Raw genomic sequence first — 21,132 nt, 5'->3', positions numbered from 1 at the left:
GAGCCGTTGCGCCAGCGGCGTAAGTGGCCGCGCGGGGGTCCCGCGGCCTCAGGGGTGGGCGGAGCGGGGGGGGCTTCGGCCGCTTCTCCCACCCCCGCGGGCGCCGGGCGCGGAGGCAGGAGCTGGGCCCCGCGCTCGCCGCGGAGCCGGCGGCGGAGGAAGCGGGCGGAGGGGCATGGAGGTCGCCCGGCCGGAGGCGCCCGCGCCCGACCCCGCCTAGGGCGTCCCGCGGGCCTCATCCCTCCTCCTCGGAGCGAGCCCGCGGCCGGGCCCGGGCGCGGCGCGGAGCAGGACCGGGACTTCTGCATCAGAGGAGGAGCCGGCCCAGGTGAGAAACACTTCTCCCCCCCCCCCCCCCCCGGCCCCGGGGCGGGCGGGCACTCTCCTCGCCTCCTCAGGACCCCGCCGGCCGTCTGCGGCCGTGCCTCCCTCCTGCCCGCCTCCCTGCCTGCCCCCGCGGAGCCGGCGCCGCTTCCCCGGCCCCTCGGGCGCTCTGCCAGGGTAAAGATAGGGTGCAGGGTCTTGGGCCGGGCCCCGGCGCTGAGCTGGGCCAGGCTGTGGCCGGCCGCGGCCGGACGGGGCGTAGCGTGCCCCGGCAGCCGCAGCCGTTGCTGAGGTCGGGTGCGAAACCTGCTCCCCCCGGGGCGAGGTGCTGCCCGCAATCTGACCCGTGTAAATCCCAATTGCTTTAATATTTTAGTTTTTTAAATGAGCTCGTGTATATTTTTTGGTTGTCTCTATTCTGTAATTCAGCAGGATTTGCGCGGACGAAATAGATTTTTATACTAGAAGCGTTATGGAAGCATCTAGAAGTTGGCGAGGAGTGTTTGGTCTAAGATTAGTGGTCGAAGTAGTACTAGTCTTAAGATTAATTTTCGTATGTAGCTTGGGTCTCCAAGTTACGATGCCCACCATAGCACAAGGATCTGATGTTATAGTTGCTTCGAAAGTATTTCTTTCAGCAATGCTATAGGAGAGGGAAACCCAGTCTATTGGTGTGAAACAGGAAGGTGCACCACACTTCATTGCAGAGCTCTCAGGCTTCGTAGCTGGGAAGAATACAAGGGGTGCTTCGATGAGTCTTCCTGGATAAGAAACATTTACATTATAATTCCAGACTTGGTATGTCTGTCAGTGACAGATCAAAGTACAGATGCAAATGTTCATTTAATCATCGAAAGATGTACATAGCAAAGTGAAAAGGCTGAAAACCTGCTTAAAAGTCTGATTTTTATGCTACTTCAAGGTCTGTATAGCCTAATCATGAATTATTTTTTCCATGTTGCTTATTTTAGGAAATTAGCTTTAAATAGGAAGCAGTTTCTGTACTTTTTTCTTAAAAGTTTCTTTTAATTAGAAAAGTGGGGAGGGTAGTACTGTGCATCGTTGTTGCCTTTTCAACATGCTTTCGCTTTCTTCCTCCTGAGAAAAAGTAGTTTCTTCTGATTAGAAATCTAGTATACTAAATATATGGACCAGTAAGGGTTCTAGAGTATATTTGTCTCCATGTGAATAGATTCTTAAAATGTGCATTTTTGTTGTTTTTTTAAACCATAACAGTTTTGTAGGAGCTGATGTATGCAATATGTAATCTTAATACTGTAAGAGGTAATATCTTAAAACTTGCATATTCTAGTAAGATAATTCTATCCTATATAAATTACACAGTAATTTTGTGATGTGATTTTTTTGCCTTTTTGCAATTTCTTTCTGATTTTAGTATCTATTTCTTTTAGGAAGAAAATGAAAATCTTTTCTGAGTCTCATAAAACTGTTTTCGTTGTGGATCACTGCCCATACATGGCAGAATCCTGCAGACAACATGTTGAATTCGATATGCTAGTAAAGAATCGGACCCAAGGAATTATACCTCTAGCACCCATATCAAAATCACTGTGGACCTGTTCAGTGGAATCATCCATGGAGTACTGTAGAATAATGTATGATATTTTCCCTTTCAAGAAACTGGTAAGTTCTTCTAGCCATACTGCATATGATAGTTGATAGTATAAAGGATATTTTCCCATTTTAATGAAGTCTTTTAATATCGTTAGCTTATAGTTAGAGTAAAAGATCAAATATAATTTATTATATAAAAATCTATTTGTGCTGTTGATACACTTTATAGCTGTTTAAATTTGTTTGTGTAGTATATGAATCCCATTACATATTTATTTTCGGGACCTTTCATTGTCTCAATGTCACTTTATAACTCGGTGCAAAACGTGAGGAGAGGTGCTTTAAGGTAACTTACAGATTTGTTATTGTGTTCTTCTGAGCTATAAGTTTACAAAAGCTTGAGTGAGGTATTGCTTCAAATTGAATTTTGTTTCTAAACGCACTTGGTAGCACTTCATAAGGTTTTTGGTGTCAACTTTGAAAGAACTCTGGGCTTTAGGGAGAGGTAGGATCGTGCTGAAGCTACCGGTTTGAAAAAGTGGGAGAGCTTCCTGGCACAGAGCTCCTTGTTTAGAAAAATAAATGCTTGGTGGCTTCTGTAACATTGTATCATAAATGAAGGTAAACAATCCCTGTTTTTTTAGCTCTTTTCCCACTATTGAGTAAACCATTGTGCAATGTCCTAAAGGTTAGTCACCCTTAAAAAAAAGGAAGTTAAACAACCTTGTGACAGTGATATTGGTACAAAGTAGTGACGGTGGAATACTGGCTGTGTCAGAGAGCAGCTGAGGCAGAGGCCAGGCAAATGCCCCCGGTAGTTCAGTGATTTGATGGATGTCAGCCGCACTGCCTTGATGGATTGCATGTCCAATTGCATGTCATTCTCAGACAACGAATGTTTAATTTAAACTAGTTTAGAGCATTTAATATACAGTCGAGTCCTGTTATTGGATTATATCAAGTGTATGCTTAATGAATTTGAATCAGTTGGCTGAACTGGAGCTTGTGTGGTGTGAGAAACTGAAATTTAGATGGAAGGTGTGCTTCCTCTTGACTTTTTTGCCATCCTTAGAACACTTTGCTATGTGATGTTTATTAAATCTTGCTAGATATTTACCCCTGTGATCTACTGTGACAGTCTTGCAATATTGCAGTATTAGAATTCACTTTATTTTGTAGCTATTGTACTGCAAATATTGCCTTATTATTAAAATACTTCATAATATCCTGCTGTGCTAACTTGGTGTAGAGATTGATTTAGTGGCTTAAAAATATAAATAGTTAGAGTAAGAAGTTGTTAATCATGTTACTAAAGGGGTAACTGAATATAGCAGGAGTGGATGCTTTTTGTGTTTTTGTTGTCTTAGTTTTAGTTTGGCTTGTCATTGTACATATCTCCAGAGTATCAGAAGGAAGAGGTGTAATTCATGTTCGTTTGGTTTTTGGGAAGTAGCCATAATGGCTATTATCTGTATGATTGGCTGTTACCTTACATGTGGGTTTTTTGATCCTTTTAGGTGAATTTCATTGTAAGTGATTCTGGGGCTCATGTCTTGAATTCTTGGACTCAAGAAGATCAGAACTTGCAGGAGGTACGCTTTGTAACTGTTCTTTTGTTTTATAAGTCTAGTTTAATTGCAGAATAAATAGCAGCTTCTTACTATGTTTAATATGAAATAACTTTGGTTAATTAAGATGTTGTGGATCTGGTCTGAAATTATTGTGTAACAGAATTTTAAGTAGTAGCCTGAGGCTGGACTAGTCTATAGGCAGCTTTATATAATTTAAAAAGTATTCAGTAGCTCTGAGTGTAGAGTTATATATTAAAATAAATATTATGAAGAAATTACCTATGTATTTCTTCTGTAATTTGGTGATACATCTTGAATTTTAAATTTGGTTATTTTTTTCACATTTGCATGATAGGCAAATAAACTGCGTAAAAAAAAAAAAAGTAAATCTTCTCTTTGCTCTTGTTTTGTTTCATAGTGAATGGGCTTTTCCTCTGAAAAATTTGTTTTGGGGAGGAACTGTATTTCCAAAATCTCAGAAAATAAAAGCAGATGGCAACTGATAATGTTATAAATTCTTTCAGGTATTGGATGTAACTTGTTATTATAGCCAGGTATTTTTCTGTAATAAATGAGAATATTCTTAAGGCTTAGTAACACTTAATAAGTGAATTGCGAAGGATAATTTAGGGCGGAATGTTTTCCAGAAGGCTGGCAACATGTAATGGTCTTTAATTGCCCTGTTTGGTTTTCTCCCAACAATATTAATTTGCATGTAAAAAAAAGTTATAATGATGACTTTTCTCTTAACTGATCATTTTAACAAATGGCTGGAAAGTAACTTGCAGTAATAATTTCTTTCTTTCTTTTTAACTAGTTGATGGCAGCATTAGCAGCTGTTGGGCCGCCTAATCCTCGGGCAGACCCAGAGTGCTGCAGCATACTTCACGGTCTGGTTGCAGCAGTTGAAGCACTTTGCAAAATAACAGAATACCAGCATGAGGCTCGAACCATGCTCATGGAGAATGCAGAACGTGTTGGAAACAGAGGAAGAATAATCTGTATTACTAACGCAAAAAGGTATGTATGATAATGTGCTTCTACCATTTGAAAAAAAGTTATTCATACACTTTAGAAGTCTTCCGTTGACTGTCATGAATTAATGCCCTAAGTAGCTAGCGTTTTTGTGTTCTTTGTTAGATCGTTTCTTGCCTTATTAAAGGTTTCATTTATGGAGGTCTGTTACAAAAATAAACCAAAAATTTCCCACTTGAAATAGGAGAGCGTTTAGTGGCATGTTGCTTTGAACAGGAGGATTGATTATCCTGCATAAAAAAAAATATATAAAATTTCTTTCTAGTGACAGTCATGTTCGGATGCTTGAGGATTGTGTTCAGGAAACCATTCATGAGCATAACAAGCTTGCAGCTAATTCAGATCAGTGAGTATACTTTTTACAAATGTAGTTTCTCTTATTCTGCATGTGCCTGTTATATCTTCTATGAAATACAGATGTATTTTTGTCACTTAAAACTTAATTCTAATGAACTGTTGGAATGAATGCCTGTGTGAAATAGAAGGTGCTAAATCATGATATTGTTGGCTTAGAGGTGGTGTGTAATCATTAGCTTTTCAGTGTCATCCTTTATGCTCATAGGACAGTATTTCTTTAGGTTGTTACTTTCTACACCTTGCTCTAAAATGAGACACGCAACTGTTCCTTGTTATATACTGTATATTTGTAATCAGTAATGCATCTGATGCATTTTTTTCTTGATAACTGCATTAATTTTACATTGATCTTTCTTTGACTAAAATAGCTAACTTCTTTGAAACTAGTTTTTAACTTCTAAATTATTGTGTTGCCTGGCACTTCCCTTGAGATAAAGGAATCTTTTGAAATACAGGCTGCATCTCCTCTGAGAAGTCATTTTTCCACCATATGTTTTGTCTAATTAAACAGTGAACTGTTTGGCCCAGGGCCTGTGTATTGCCTTGTAAAGTGTATAGTAGTTTGAGATCCTATTCTTGGGTGCTCCTTAGGCGCTTAAATAGCAGAAGCAGAAGTCTCCTGGATTTACCTGCTGCAATTGCAGTTTCATGTATGTACAAAGGATGCTGCCCCAGGGAAGCAGGTTCTAAGTCCACTGTAAAGACAGAAAAGTGGTCTCATTCGCGTAGATAGGGATGTGGAACAATGTCTTGATCTCTCCAAATTTCCAGCCACATTAGGAGATAAGCATGCTATTTGGGGAGTTGTTTTCATGTTCACTGGAATCCCCTTATTAATACCTGCGCACACACTTGGAGACACAGATCCCTCTGTAGTGTCTATTTCCAGTTGAATGAAGCTGAACAGATTACACCAGTTAAGGACCTATTCCATTGATATGTCCAAAAAGAAGCAGAGTGCTATAGCATCTGAAGAGCTAGAAATGTTATACGTTTTTGGTTGTTTTTTTTATTCTGATAAAAACTGATTTTGAAGTGTGTGCTTTTGAAAATCGTGAATGTAACCTAGTTTCTACAGAATGCTTTCAGAAACAGGATGTCGTAATACATCTTTATGATTCTGTGGTCTGGAAATGAGATGAATCTTGGGAGAATTGATCTAATTTCTAGGAGATAGTCTGCCACACTGTAGGCTAAATAGAATGTTTTTATTTTTTAAGTCTAATGCAGATTCAGAAATGTGAATTGGTCTTAATCCACACTTACCCAGTTGGTGAAGACAGCCTTGTTTCAGATCGTCCTAAAAAAGAGGTAAGGAGCTTAAAATGAGAAAATATGTTCAAGGATTAGGAACCATGTCAGACTCAAAATAGACAGTGCAAATTAAGTATTCAGCAATAATGTTTTGAGCCTCTGGTCCCTGATAAGTTGTAGGAAAAAGTACAGGTGATAATTCTTTGAAAAGTTGACAGCCTGCATATTGCCATCTAAAGTGTATGCTGTGTTTTCTTGTTTTGTAGTCTTCATGCATATACGGTCTCCCCTTTTTTCATTTCATTACTTGAATTTCTTGCATTAATAATTAAGCCTGTTAATGACATAGAATGATAGTAGTCTTGGGTTCGATGGTTTTTTTTTTTTTTGAGAAGGAAACGCACATTTAGGAACCTAGTGGAAAACCGTCAACTACTTGGTGTGTTGGATAGGTTAGTTGAGTAACTTTCCTGCTATTCAAGCGTAAGCTGCTAGCTAGCACAAGCCCTGTTTTCCCAAATATCTGTTACTGAATGATGTGGATGTTGTTCAGCACTGCTTGTTCCATGTTATCCAAACTAATGTGTTAGCATTTTTAGCATTTTGGTTAAATGGTTTTCTCATGAAACCAAAATGAGCTTTTGTGTATAAATTCTGTTGTTTCAGTGTTAGCAAACAATATCTTTTTAATGAAAAGCATTGGAAAGCATATCTGCCACCAAGCGAAGGGGTAATATATTGTGGGAATGTAGAATATGCTTGCAGTTCATCAAATACTTGAAGTATCCCACAGGTACTTATAAAGATTATTTTATGAAAAGGTGAAAGGATGCGTATAAGAAATCCTATGTATTAGCATCTTGGTTCAGTAACAAAAGCACATGTGCTCTGTTGACTTGTATACTTAGTGGTGGTTGTTTGAAACCAAGTACATACAAAATATTTTGTGATGTATTCTCTTCATCAGTCTGCTCTGCTCACTATTTTAATGTGCTGTCTGAAAGAAAGAGAGAAGACTCAAGAAAAAAGTCTTATTCTTAACATGAAAGGCATCTAGTCCTGCATATTATTTCATAAATAAAAAGGACCATAATAGCTAGCTTCCTGAGATTCTTTTCTACAAAACCCTTTTGTAGTTCTGCTAAAAAAAACCAAAATATGAACAGAAGAGAATAAATTGACTACTATGTTCCGCTGTAAGACAGTCATTTTTATCACTGTTTTTTTTGTGTATTTTTTTTAAAGCCTTAAACCAATGTCCTTGGTGGCTAGGGAAAAATCAAATGCATTTTATGGCTTCTGTTTGTTTCCCTTGTGTATATATGATGCACTTACAGGTAGGTGTATAAAAACTACGTTGTTCCTGTTACTCAGCAGGTAAAAGAGTGGAAAAACTAGGCCCAGAGCTGCTATTATAAAAGGATTTCTTCCCCATGTTATAATACATTAGCAATTAATGACTCAATTTTTTTAGCACACTTTTGATTTTTTGACAATTTGTAGCAACTGCAACTATAACAACTGACATAACCTGCAAAATCCTGAATGAGAAATAATTTTTGTTCCTTCCTTCTTAGTTTCCTGTGGTGTGGGTTTTTTGGGTGGTAGTTTTTCCCCATAGTCAAAATTAGCAGTATAAATGTGCTTATTTTAGAGTTTCAAATGAATAATACTGTTATATGATACTAGAGCCTAACCCATTAATACTGTTAACTCTCTCAATTTGTTTTAGCTTTCACCTGTTTTAACCAGTGAAGTGCACAGTGTCCGTGCAGGACGGCATCTGGCTACAAAACTGAATGTTTTAGTACAACAGCACTTTGATCTGGCATCAACCACAATAACTAACATACCTATGAAGGTAATATTGTGTTGATAGCTTTGCGTTACTAGCTGCATTGCTTCTAAATTTGTTTGAAAACTTTTAATGTTTATTTTAATGGAATTTTTACATTGTTTTTCTCTCCATATCATATTTTCTGTTTTGTTTTTTTTATTAGCCCACATTCAATGTCTGTGACCAGGTTAGTAAAAATAAAGAAGGGGAAAAAAAAATAAAGAAGGATCACAGAACAAAATGTTGTATTGCTGAATCTCAATTTTTGATGTAGCAATACAAGTGTTACTTCAGTTCTGTTTATATTAATTTATATAAATACAATCTTATTTACCTCAGATTACTTTGTCTGTGATTCTTTTGTCTTTTTCTAGTTGTGTTTAGATATTCTTGACCCTTGTGCATTATAGTGGCATAGTGAGTCTCTTTTTCCTCTGTTCCATTGTCATGCCCACCCAACATAAAGGTGTTTGTAACTAATAGCTAATTTTTGACTAAAGGTTTTCCAGTAGGTTTTCCAGTTTGAAGATCCATAAACCAGAAACAAGGGGACTGGGAATATACCTAGTTAAGAAAGATATTAAATTAAACATCTTCTGTTCAAAGTTGTTTATGTCCCTATTTTTAATTTTTTTTTTTTATCACTGCTGGGAGGGAGATCAGTGCAACTAAGAATTTCAAGTATTAAGTTTACAGTAATGTTCTGATCAGGCAGCAAGAGACAATTGAAAGAGAAGTGTCAGTATTCAAACAAACAAAAAGGCCAGGGGCAGATAAACTTCCTGATTTAAAAAATTCATCAAGTTTTAATACTGTCAATCATTACTTGCATCTTTGAAAACCAGCAATATTGTATGGACTTTATAAGTTAAAGCATTAAATTAAAAATTATTTTCACAGCTTTAATGAAACTGACATGGGTCATGGCATAAATGTGACTTAAGTTTGCAAATACCTTGTCTGTAACTTTCTGACCTGTGTGCTGCTGGTATGCCTCTCCCTTCTGCCTTTGTCCTTATAGTAATAGACTATGTTGGGTTCTTTGTGGTTTTTTCTTTTCTTTTTTTTTTTCTTTTTTAACTTGGAATAAATTACCAAGGTTACTGTTCTGTTTTTGCTAGCCCTCTGCAGCTGTTTAAAGATGCAGTGTCCTCTTTACAAACATCCATTTTTAATTATAAACTTGCAGCTGCAAGTACACTTCTTGTATCTTAAGTGCAAGGAAATGATAATAAGCTCAAAGTGTGGGTTTTTTTGTTTGGATTCTTGAGATTTTTAGTTATGAAGAGTAATTGCCAATCTATTCTGCAGTGACTGTTTTGTTGCTGCTCAGTAAGTTGTAACTGCTGATGGTATTCAATATGTCATAGGCTTCCTTAACTTCACTTATTTGAACAAAAGTAGTTAAGCCTATTTTTTTACCTGTATTTTACACTATGTTACTCTGTCATGACATTTGTATAAAGAGGAAACCATAGGGTTTCAAAAAAGGAAAAAAGAGGAAAAGCAGATGGCTGCATCTTTAAACAGGTTGGAGAGCAAACAGTTTCCTCAACATTGCAATCCCGTTGTTGTCTGATGCACTTTGGAGACTTTTTGTTTTCTTCTGGAGTGAAAGGTAAATGTAGAATCATTCATTTATGAAAACAGTGACCTCTAGCTAAAATAATTATATTTATTCTTTCTACCTTTCTCTTTTAAAGGAAGAACAACATGCTAACACATCAGCCAACTATGATGTGGAGCTGCTTCATCACAAAGAGGCACACGTTGACTTTTTAAAGAGTGGTAAGTAGAAATAGTCCTCTAAAGGTGACTTTTGATCAGCCTGCTGGAAGTATTCACTAAGACAGACTGCGAGCTTCAAATTGATGTAAATTTCAAGCATGATTAGTGTATTTTCAGTTATTCCTTACAACCCAAGAACTTGATTTGTAATGTTGGCATTGGCATTTTACTCATTACGGGCGTATTTTACTATAGTGATAAGGATATAACAATGAAAAAACAGGTCAAATTAATCAGACAAGGTTTCACATATGTTCAGGATATTTGTGTGAGATTTGAAGGCATGTCAGCTTCTTATTGAGGTATAAAAAGTAGGTGAGAGACCAGATGTGCAGTGATTTTACAAAAGAAAGTACCTCTTGTGGGTATTTGTGGAAAATTATTCCTTGCACAATTTAACTTTTAATCTGTCTGTTAGGTAATAATAACTGTCATCACTTACATCCCATAGGCCTTTTTATGTCAGTAATTGCTTTGAAAAGACAATAATTATTTGGCTTTTGAGCTTTCTTGTTGTATTTGAAATACCTAGTACCATTTTTGTAAATTTTGAATTAATACCTAGTATTCCTCCGAGATGAATTTTTAACTCACCTGAGGTTAGAAAAACACAACAGTAAGCCTTATGCAAAACTATTTTGTTCAAGAAACAGTGCTTGATGTAAAATTCTGTTAATAAGTCAGGCTAAAAATTTTGTATTAGTAGAATTAAAAGCAAAGCCAAGCAGTGAAAAAACGCTCAGCCTATGCCAGTGTGTTATAAGACTCTGTCTTTTCAGTGCTGAAGTCTCATTTGAAGCTTTTAAAGGCTTGTATATGCTTTATTTTCTTTTACTGCATTGATTGTAACTTCTGTTACAGGATTCAGTACCATTAAAAGCTTAGTCTGATTTACTATGTGTGTGGAATCCATGTATTTAGATATAGGCTGTAGATATTTGTTTTACTATCCAAAACTATATTATATAGTTTTAAAGCATATTAGAAACTTGATTGTGGTTTAACTTCTAAGAAGTGAAGAATTTAACAAATGAGTTATTTATGTCAGGGTTATTTAACAAAGAGTGGATATTTTTCTGAAGTTTGAAATCATATGGTCTGTGAGTAGCCATTTTAGGGAGTGTTTCCTTTTTTCCCCCTCTTACGGGGATTACCATTACTTTGAGGAAAAAGAGGTAACTCCTCATCATCTACAAGTACTGTGCTCCATATTTTAGTGGGAGTGTATGATTAAAGATTGAGGGAAAAGAATAGGATGTTACAGTAATGAATTCGGATTCACCTGAACTTGTGTTACCATGCTGAAAGCATAAAACTTTATTGTAAGGGCTCAGAAATACTTTTGTAATACCTATTGGCTCAGGGAATAAGTCTTAGTAAAAGCCAAAAGCAAACTCTTGAGTGCAATTCCTCCAAATTTTTTCCATCAGAACTTTGACAGGAGAAAGTCTGTTCTTAGATCCTGTAAATTTTGGGTTTTTTTTATTTGTTTTTAAATAAATCTTTCAGCTGTAATAGCTCTGGTGCTAGGAAAGTAGGAATTCAGTTACATTGATCTTATTTCTGTGAAATGTTGTTAGAAGATGTTTAGATTAAATAAGTTTGGACTTTAGATATTCTGAGAGAAACTTTCTAAAATGATTCCAGTTATTTTAATTTGACTGAAAAAAATAAACTTTTGCAAATTCCCTGTGTGATTAATAAGCAAATCAAACAAACCTTTTGTGAGTAAATGTCTGATATGAAATAAAAGAAAACTTCTTAGATGAAAGATTAGACTAAACCCTTACATATTATGTACAATGTTGCATGTTGATGTATGCGTCTCATTCCTCCCAATTATTGTGGATTCGAGCATATTAAGTGACTATGCTACTGTAATTCTGAAACCTCACGCAAAACTCAGTTAATTCTTCCCCGAGATGATGTGAGTCAAAGATCATGAAGAATTGAAAAACTCACTGGTAGAAACGTAGTTTAATGTGCTAAGGAGTATTGATAATGTCTGTTTTAAGGCCTTTGGGTGGTTTTTGTCAGACCAGTTATTGGTGAGACGTTGTATGAAAATATTTTAATGATAAAACATCTATGGCCAGTAAAACGTGTTCAGAGATGTTCAGATTGAATGTGACATAGCAAAGTTACGCAATGATGAGACCAAGTACTTCTTTCCCCCAAAAGCCTAACTTGTCAAATGTCCCTTTAGATCAGTTTCAGTTTTGGCTTTGGGATATAATACGTGTAAGAAATGATCAGCTCTTACATTTGTTAAGGGTTCTGACTTCTGTGTGGAAAATTAAAAAAGATATTGTCTTAAAGCCCTAGGCATTTTAGAAGAAAAAAATTGCCTGTTATAGATAAAACATATCTATAATTCTCTGAATGTTGAGTCAAACCTATTGAACATACTCTGGAGTTGCAGTATTTTGTTTGCTGAATTGGTTTTTAAAACATATGCAATGGCTGCTGATTTTAAAAGGTTTTTTTTTTCAACTGCCACTGCTAATAACTTCTTTGCTTCAGATTACATTTTGCATATGCTCATGTTATAAATATTTTCTACCTTAAAAGTTTAGAGGTGTTTGCTGTAATAAAGAAAATATGGTTGATCATGCACTTTTCTGACTTTATATTGCAGGCGATAATCATCTAGGTGGCAATAGCAGAGAAGGCACATTTAAAGAGACTGTAACATTAAAATGGTGTACTCCTCGAACAAATAGTGTGGGTAGGTAACATGGTATCTTACAAAACTGATATTCTAACTTACGTTGAACAATTGTTCTCTCCATACGCTGATAAGAATCAGAACAAGGAGTTAATTTGCTTCTTGTTAGTGCTGGTTTTATCTTTTGCACTATAAACCTTGCTGCTGACTGCACCCTGCTTTACTAATGGTCATATGATGCTCTCCTGATCTTGGCTAATCAGTGGTTTGTGTAAGAGGTGAGAGGGGTAGTAATGTTTTTCTTGGTGGCTTTTTTCAATCTCCTCTTAAGTATCATGAAGTTTTTCCTTGACTACAATGTTCAGTAATTATTTGCCCCTCCTACAGGGCCAAGTATACCTTGTCAGTTCCACAGTGGAGTTTTTTTAACATAGCAGCTTTCAGACATTGACTCTTCTTTGGTTTTAATTCTTGTTTTGGGGGGAAGGGTATCAAAGTACTCTATTTGGTGTAATCTTTAGAGTGCTAAGTAAAAAGCTTTGTGAGTAAATTAAATGTATGCAATGATACTATCAGACTAGTCCCTCTATAGTAACTTTCAAATCTGAGTAAGGGAGACATCTCTACCCAAATCTGAGTAAAGGAGAGAAAGACAGGGAAGATTTGGAGTAAAACAGGAACCACCTGGCCATTCAGGTCACGCACCCTGCAGACTATCGGCAAGGTATGTTGACTCTTTGAGCCAGCAGGTCAGAAGTATAGATAAGAAAAATAAGAGGAAGCTGACTCTAAAGTGAAATGATTCAGGAGACAAAGAACTGGAGGTCATGCTGGAAATAGGGCTTGGGGATGTATTAGGTTCTTGGAGTTGAGGGTACTGAAACAATTGCAAGGAGATGGTGAAAGGAGCAGGCTTTTAGATCGAGAGACAGGTAGACTTTAGTTCTGCTGATTGTGGCCTCTTCCTCATTCTTTTATTTTGTGGGATGTTTTTTCTGTATGTGGAACTACACTCTCAACTTTTCTACTCATCTCTTTTTCAGAATTACACTATTGCACTGGAGCGTACAGAATTTCACCAGTAGATGTAAACAGCAGACCTTCTTCATGCCTTACTAACTTTCTCCTTAATGGTAAATTTGTGTCCTTGGCTAATTATTTAACATTTTAATTGTTAATATTGTGAATGGAGCACATACCACATTTTGGTTTGTATAGCAGTAAATGTCTATATACTGTAAAAATGTCAAGTTTATTTTAACATCATATCAATCAGAGAAGAAAGTTGTTAAATGTTCTCAAAGGCAAATGGAATATGTTTTGAAACTTGAAGATGGGAGGAAAGACGTAAAGAAGGAGCAAGTATTGAATTCTAGTAGTTCTTTTCTGAACCCAGATGTAGCATACTCTTCACTTTATACCATTTAGTAGGAAACACTGCTTTCAGTAGGTGATAGTGCACTCGATCACAATGCTTACTCTGACTATTGCAAAATATTAGCAACTTATGTCCATGCTTGATTTTTAGCAGATGCTGGGCAGCCTCAGAAAGCTCTTTTAACTGGGTTATGACCAACTAAGTGTGTTGGTCAATTGAAGCAGGCATACCTATGTGTACTGGGATCAGTCAAAAATTAGGTTAGATTTAGTTATCTTTCACTTATCTGCAAGATCTTGCCCATTGCCATGAATCATCTTGCTATAAGAGGTTGCCATTTAAATATATGTTAAAAAGGTAAGCCAAAGCTGTTTCTTCCAAAAAAGTAATATGTAGTCAATGTTAATTATATGTGGGTTTTTTTACAGTTTGTAAACAAAATTACATCACAAACATCCTTTTAATGGGATGTTTTCTTCAGTCAGGTCATTTGAATGTCTAAATAAGTGTGCAGTGGTTTTACTGAACACTATATTTTTATGTATTTTCCTCTAAAGATTCTGTACTGGAAAAGTACTTTGATTAATAAAAATGGTTGGAACCAAAATTAATAGCATATTTCAGATAACCATTCTCTTCTGATCTTCTATTTTTGCTTCCTCATAACCAACTTATTTGGAGAGTGCACGCTTTTATTCTTAGTGTATTTTACTGGAAATAAGACAAAGGCAGTTTTATTTCTCTGTCTGAAAAAGGGTAGCCATTTTAAATGTTAACAAATAATATCAACTGATATCTTTATACTCAAGTAGGTTATTTTGCTACTTTTTAGAAATTACTTCTAATGAGAGAGCTTCTGCAGTAGGGCCAAATAAGTTTAGTACACAACATAATCTGTAATAATTAAAAAGTAGCAAACTGTCTTTACACAATATGCCATTTTAATGTCTTACAAATACGTATTTTTCCCAAGAATAATGTCCTACAGAGAAAGTGATTGGTCCAGGAGAGAGGCTTTTCGATCTTTCTGTGTAAAATTTAAGAGCATATGATGCTATGTTCTGTGTAAAGACATGGGGTCAATACAGAGGAGATAGCTGTTTCTCATTCAGCTAGGTGAAAAAACAGCTTTAATGGATTCAGAGTCTTACTGGCTAGGTACAAACCTGTGTTGTGTATGTGTAGTTTTAATTTAATATTGCAGCACGCAGTAACTAATGAAACTGATCTCCTTTCTAACAGGTCGTTCTGTTTTGTTGGAACAGCCACGCAAGTCTGGCTCTAAAGTAATTAGTCACATGCTCAGCAGCCATGGAGGAGAAATTTTTCTGCATGTATTAAGCAGCTCGCGATCAATTCTAGAAGATCCCCCATCGATTAGTGAAGGGTGTGGTGGAAGAGTCACTGACTACCGAATTACAGTAAGATGCTTTTTTTTAGTTTTTTTTTTTCTTAAGTTGTTGCTTATCTCAGATGACAAGAGATGTAGTGCAATAGACGTGTAAAGTAAATGTTGCTATGTTTTCTGGAGAGCTGGAGTGGATTGCATGGTCAAACTGTTTGTATTACTGACTACATATTTAGTACAAAGTAGTGCATCTGCTTATTGTTATGCCTGCTTCATAGAATCCTTTCTGTGTCGAGGAAGTACTTGCCTCCTTATACACTCTGAGTATTTAAAGTTTGCTCTGGTTCTAGAATAACATTTCTCTTGGCAAGTTTTTTCTATGGGCTGGATGCACATAGGACTATATCCTGCTTATTGTCAGAAGGATAGATTGAATGGGAATGGTTTGTACAATAAATCGAAAAGATGAAGTTGTCAGCTTTGAAACCTGGATATGGTGCAGACAATCAGCTGGCATTCATTTTGGTATTTTTTCCTTTATTTTTTGTCAACGCACCCTTTGTATCTGCTGTAAACAAACAGAAATGGCTTCCGGAAAAACATAAAACTCTTACCAGACATGAAATACCTTGCAGATCCAGAAGGCTTCCTCATCAAAAACCTTGCATCAGTTTAACCCATATTTTTATACAACTGTTTTTGCGTTCACCCCGAATAACGTACATCCGAAAGCTAAAAACAGGGCTCTGGTTGTTAGGGTCAAATTTAGGGGTGGGGATAGTACATGGTTAGTGATAAGCAAGACTAAGCTGTTTCACCCGTTCAGTGAAAGTTACTTTGTTAGAGAAATGCCTAATTGTATCTTGTTTGGTTATCATTAGGATTTTGGTGAATTTATGAGGGAAAACCGATTAACTCCTTTTCTAGAGCCCAGATATAAGATCGATGGAAGTCTTGAAATTCCATTGGAACGCGCAAAAGATCAGTTAGAGAAACATACTCGTTACTGGCCTATGATTATTTCTCAGACTACCATCTTCAACATGCAAGCTGTAAGTAACCTGGGGTTTGTAACCTTTTATTCTGTTCTAGATGAATTTTCACCTTGCCACTTGATGAAATATTAACTCTTTTATGATAAATCACTTGCCACAAAATCAGTTTATTTTCAGATCTATTTTCACTTAAGTACTCTGCATTTAATGTCAATAGATTATTGGACTGCCATCTAAATAGGGTGGAATATTTGAACCTGACAGCTACAGCGCTGCTGGGTAAAGAAAACATGCATCTGCTTATATCTGCTCAGAGTTATTACTAAGTTGAGGATAAGAAGGGGTGTTTTTGTTGTGTGTTGTTCCATGGTTCCATTGCCTTTGATTTCTTTCTTCTTCCTGTTTCTCTCCTGCGACATACGCAGATTTTCTCGTCGTTGACTTTTGGTTTGTCTTACAGGTAGTGCCGTTAGCCAGTGTGATCGTAAAAGAAGCAATGACTGATGAGGATGTTCTGAATTGTCAAAAAACAATATACAATTTGGTAGACATGGAGAGGAAAAATGATCCGCTGCCAATTTCAACAGTTGGTACCAGAGGAAAGGGTCCAAAAAGGTTACATGCATTTTTTTAGAAATATTCTACTGACATTGTTTTCATACCAAATTTTTAAAATTCGGTCAAAGGTAATAGGTAGTAAACTAAATGCTGTACGTACACAAAACAACTGCTGAGAATACTTTACCTGCATCTCTGTCGCAGTACTGATGTTGCTGTATGTTAGGAAAAAAAACCATCATTTTATTGCCCAAGAATTGTGAGTATGTTAAAAAATATGAAAGCAAAGATAGTCATCAAGAAAGATAAGAGATTGATACAAGCTAGGACAGAGAAAGTGGAATAATTTCAAATTAATAATAAGGAAAACTTAAGCATATTATAAATGAACAATGCTTTAAAATTGGGTTATATTAGAATAGTCAAATCCTTTTGAAACAGTTATTTAAAATACGAGCTACTCCTTTAAAACAAGCATAGCATATCCTGATATCTCAGTCATTGTGGTGTGTGCATTGTATTTCCAAGAACTGGCTGAAAAGAAATTCAGCTACAGAATTTGCTCACGTGACTGGAAGTTATTTACAGTAGCATGGTACAATTCTTACTAATTTTTTTCATCCAAAGAATTAAATAGTAATTGAGTGGCATGTCAGTACATGAGTGGCCCTCTGCGTATCCTGACGTTGCATAGTTAGCAAACACCCGAGAGGATTCCGAAGTGCCTTTTGGCGGTGAGATCTTGTGGAAATAAGAATTTGATTTCAGTGCACATAGTCTATTTCAAATTAAACTTAACTCTGGATGTTAATTGGGAAATGTTATATGCAGTCTGGTTTCAGATTTCAAGGATGGAGTAATCCCAGGTGGATAGACCTCCAGTATAAGAGGACAGAGAATCTGTTCAGTTATTTTTGCTTTGGGGTTTTTTTTGTTTGTTTCTTAAGGTCTGTTTTTTAACCTGAAGTTATTAAATGGTTTAATGGTCTAGGTAATCCTGTATGTAATTGTTGGGTTTTTTCTGGCCTTGCTTAGAGATGAACAGTACCGGATTATGTGGAATGAATTGGAGACCCTTGTACGAGCACACATAAACAACTCTGATAAACACCAGCGAGTCTTAGAATGTTTGATGGCTTGCAGAAGCAAACCCCCAGAAGAAGAGGAGCGCAAGAAACGAGGTAGAAAGAGAGAAGACAAAGAAGACAAGTCAGAAAAGTTGGGCAAAGACTATGACTCAGATAAGCCATGGCAAGAATCAGAAAGGTAAATTTTCTAAAGTGAAATAAAACTGTAGCATAGTAATTTTTGTCCTGCCCTACTTCAAAGGGGAGAGGAATTGCAGTGAAACAGTTGCAGGTTTTAATTTGATGTGTTCGTGTTTGTAACCTTGGCTTACTACCAGTGAGTGTGGATCCCAAGGTTTTTTGGATCAGTCACCATTACCAAGCTTGGGCAATGGGCATCTTATTATGGTGCCTGTTTATCAGACTTTTCAAATTAACGTATTTTACAAGCAGTATGGTTCTTGGACAAGGTGTTGATCACTTAGCAGGGCTTTGCAGCTTGAGGAGTCACTGCTGTTGGATTTTATTGTAACCACACCACCTATTAGACATTAAACAGCTTTGTAGAAATATAAAGCATGACTAAAAACTCAGGCAGGCAGTTATTTTCTCTTGAGCTGTAGACAGTTTAGTGTTCAGTTACATAAACAATCCAGATTGATTTGGCTCTTCTCTTTAGTTGAATGTCAGGGTTGATTGTTCATATACTTACTGTGTATAATTCATGTTGTTATTGTAACTTGTCTAAGTGGTCAGCATCTGTCAGTCTCTTCTGTTCTGTCTTTCAAAGTGCTATTCTAAAGAGATCAAAAAATCCTCATGGTAGTAAGCTTAATTTGCATATGTTTTGTGCATGCTATGATCATTTAGGATAGGAGGACCTTTTCACCTACATTATTGTCACTATGCCGATGACCTTTCATGCCTCTCTGTGTGATCAAATCCATTCCTACAATTGCTTTTACTTTCACACGTGGAACAAAAATGGGGACTGAGATAAAAGGGATTTGGTATAGAATAGGTCTGAATTCACATAGAAAAGATAAGAGGAATTAGTGTGGTATTTTTGTATATTCACTGTTACTTAGTCTTTCCTTCAAAATTCAGGATGATCAACTGTCTCAACTACAATACAAATACTGCTAACTGAAGTGAAATTATATTTTAAGATCTTTCCCTTTACTTAAGGCTTTATTCAGAGGATTATTTGCTAGCCTTCCCTGTTGTTTTTCACCCATTCCAAGGGGTCAAAAGAAATTTTCTTATGATACGGGTTGTGTATAACTGAGGAGTACAGAATGGTATCGCGAATCATATGTGCTGCTCTAGCATATTGTGCTTCACTGTTTTCCTTCCCTCTCAAAAAGGTTAAAAGGTCTTTTGGATCGTGAAAAAGAAGAACTAGCAGAAGCTGAAGTTATCAAAGATTCCCCTGATTCTCCTGAGCCACCCAACAAAAAGCCTCTTATTACAATGGATGAAATGCCCACAGTTGAAAAGGCAAAAGGTAAACCAGAAGAATTGAAACAGATTATTTCTTATAAAGACAGAAGTTCTTATATCAGTCTGTGTTTTCTAAAGTAATGAGATGAATCTTCTTGGGGTCAAAGCTAAGTCAGAGAGGATAATTTTTAATTAAACACTCGATGTTGAGAAATTCGTGATAAATATGTTAACCTCAACAGGTCTACGTAAAAAGAGAGATACCAAGATATTGTGTGCGTCTGCTGATAGGCACTTGGGGTGACGGGGGTGGGAAAAATTTCTGCTGGTGCTATTTGAGCTAGTGTATGTCAGAAATGCTATTCAAGGACAGGTATCAGAAATCACTGTCTCCTGCTGACTAATAAATATAAACGTGCCTAAACAGTATAGTTGTTGGAATGGGCAGTTCGCACTGACTTCTCTTCCTTGGTGTGAGCTAGCTGTCGCAATGGCTGAGCTGATGTTCAGATTCTGCATATGAAGCAACTACTCAGCTGTTATCACTCTGCATATTTTGTATTTAGCCTCTATTATAAGGTTGTTTAATAATCAGTGGTTTTAATATGTTGTACTACCATAGTCTGTAATTTCTTCTAAGCCTTTATAATGATGTAATGTTTAAGAACTCAGAAATTAAATCACTTAGACTCTTTTTACTTGCAATTTTAGGGCCAATGTCCTTGCTGTCTTTATGGAGCAACAGGATTAATACTGCCAACTCTAGGAAACACCAGGAATTTATTGGTCGTTTGAACTCTGTCAACAATAAAGCTGAGCTATATCAACATCTGAAAGAAGAAAATGGGTTTGTATCAGTAAATGCACTACAAAATATCTTAGCAGTAGTCAATATGCAGTATGGAGGAAAACTTCAATTACAGCATTAAAAAGACTCCTTACTCTTTTGAGGATTAAAATGTATAAATACATTCCTTTGTCTCTCAGTATTGATGAAGAACTACAGTAGTGTTTGCTTTTCAGTTGTTTGCATCTACGCTGAGCAAGGCTCAATGTTGATAAATTGTCTTCCTTGGGCCTTAGTGATTGCCCTTGCAGCAAAACTCTTAAACTTGAGGGGCTTAAATGGTAGCTAAATTGAGATTTCTTGTGCCGTCTGTTGCTTGCTTTAGCTTCCAAAGGAATGGCTAATATAAAAATGTTGTCAATTATAGAGTGGTTGAATCTTATGCTATGCTGTAATGAAGTTGATAGTAGTCAAAAAATAATGAAAAAGCATACCAGCATCCTCTTCAGTAAAAAGGTGGTGGTAGTCAGTGATCAGTGTAAGAAGGATGAAGATGAAGACCTTGAAACAAACAGCTAAAGCTCAAATTTTGGAAGTAGATTCTCTGTAGTCACATGAATATGGGCTTTTGTCTTTTGGTGAGGTTGATAATGGATAGCTTTTTGCGGTTGTTGCTGGAAAGTTTCTTTGCAGAAACCTTCCGTTTATGTACTGATTGCTGCTTAAAGGAGTATTAAGAGGGGATAAGATTGTGTATGTTGGGGGCAGGGAGTGACAGGATTGCTAGTGAAGTAAAAAATATTTATTAAAAAAATACTTAAGTCTGATTTTTTTTTTTCTTAATCTGTTGATTATGTTTCCAATAACAAGCCTTACCAGTTGTTGTCTTTTATTTCAGAATGGAAACGACAGAAAATGGAAAAGCAGGCCGGCAGTGATGATTAATTTTGTTTCTTTGGACAAAACTTTGCCGAATTGCAAAAATATTTAATGCTGGAATTGATATTGGTACTGTTTCAGTACAATTGTATAGCTCTGTTTTGATTGGCTTTTACATTTTTCTATTCTTATTTTTGCTATGAAATATGAAATCCGCATATCACATTAAATGAATAGTGTGCAAATAGGAGCTGTCCTGAAGTATTTT

The 21,132-nt window shown here is 36.6% G+C and overlaps 1 protein-coding gene across 1 annotated transcript; it reads left to right on the top strand.

Moving 5' to 3' along the window:
* The first annotated feature begins 40 nt into the window (after positions 1–40).
* On the top strand, positions 41–21,109 carry INTS13 (integrator complex subunit 13). The gene is made up of 17 exons (XM_087765504.1): positions 41–328; positions 1,737–1,968; positions 3,417–3,491; positions 4,288–4,490; positions 4,771–4,851; positions 6,083–6,173; positions 7,849–7,977; positions 9,657–9,741; positions 12,380–12,469; positions 13,453–13,542; positions 15,030–15,208; positions 16,017–16,187; positions 16,591–16,745; positions 17,724–17,954; positions 19,123–19,262; positions 19,910–20,045; positions 20,884–21,109. The coding sequence occupies exons 2-17, from the start codon at positions 1,744–1,746 to the stop codon at positions 20,921–20,923; spliced, it is 2,121 nt and encodes a 706-aa protein (XP_087621630.1). The 5' UTR covers positions 41–328; positions 1,737–1,743; the 3' UTR covers positions 20,924–21,109.
* Positions 21,110–21,132: the final 23 nt, after the last annotated feature.

The sequence above is a fragment of the Nipponia nippon genome, unplaced genomic scaffold, assembly GCF_047370975.1.
Source record: "Nipponia nippon isolate SJK-2023a ecotype South Korea unplaced genomic scaffold, ASM4737097v1 scaffold_3, whole genome shotgun sequence".
NCBI classification, from domain to species: Eukaryota; Metazoa; Chordata; class Aves; order Pelecaniformes; family Threskiornithidae; genus Nipponia; species Nipponia nippon.
The sequence above is the reverse complement of the archived record's forward strand: the minus strand, read 5'-3'. Positions and strand labels throughout refer to the sequence as shown.

Coding starts and splice junctions, on each gene's coding strand:
- INTS13 (XM_087765504.1), top strand. CDS start 1,744: ATGAAAATCTTTTCTGAGTCTCATAAAACTGTTTTCGTTGTGGATCAC. Junction 1,969..3,416: donor TTTTCCCTTTCAAGAAACTG/GTAAGTTCTTCT, acceptor TGATCCTTTTAG/GTGAATTTCATTGTAAGTGA. Junction 7,978..9,656: donor TAACTAACATACCTATGAAG/GTAATATTGTGT, acceptor TCTCTTTTAAAG/GAAGAACAACATGCTAACAC.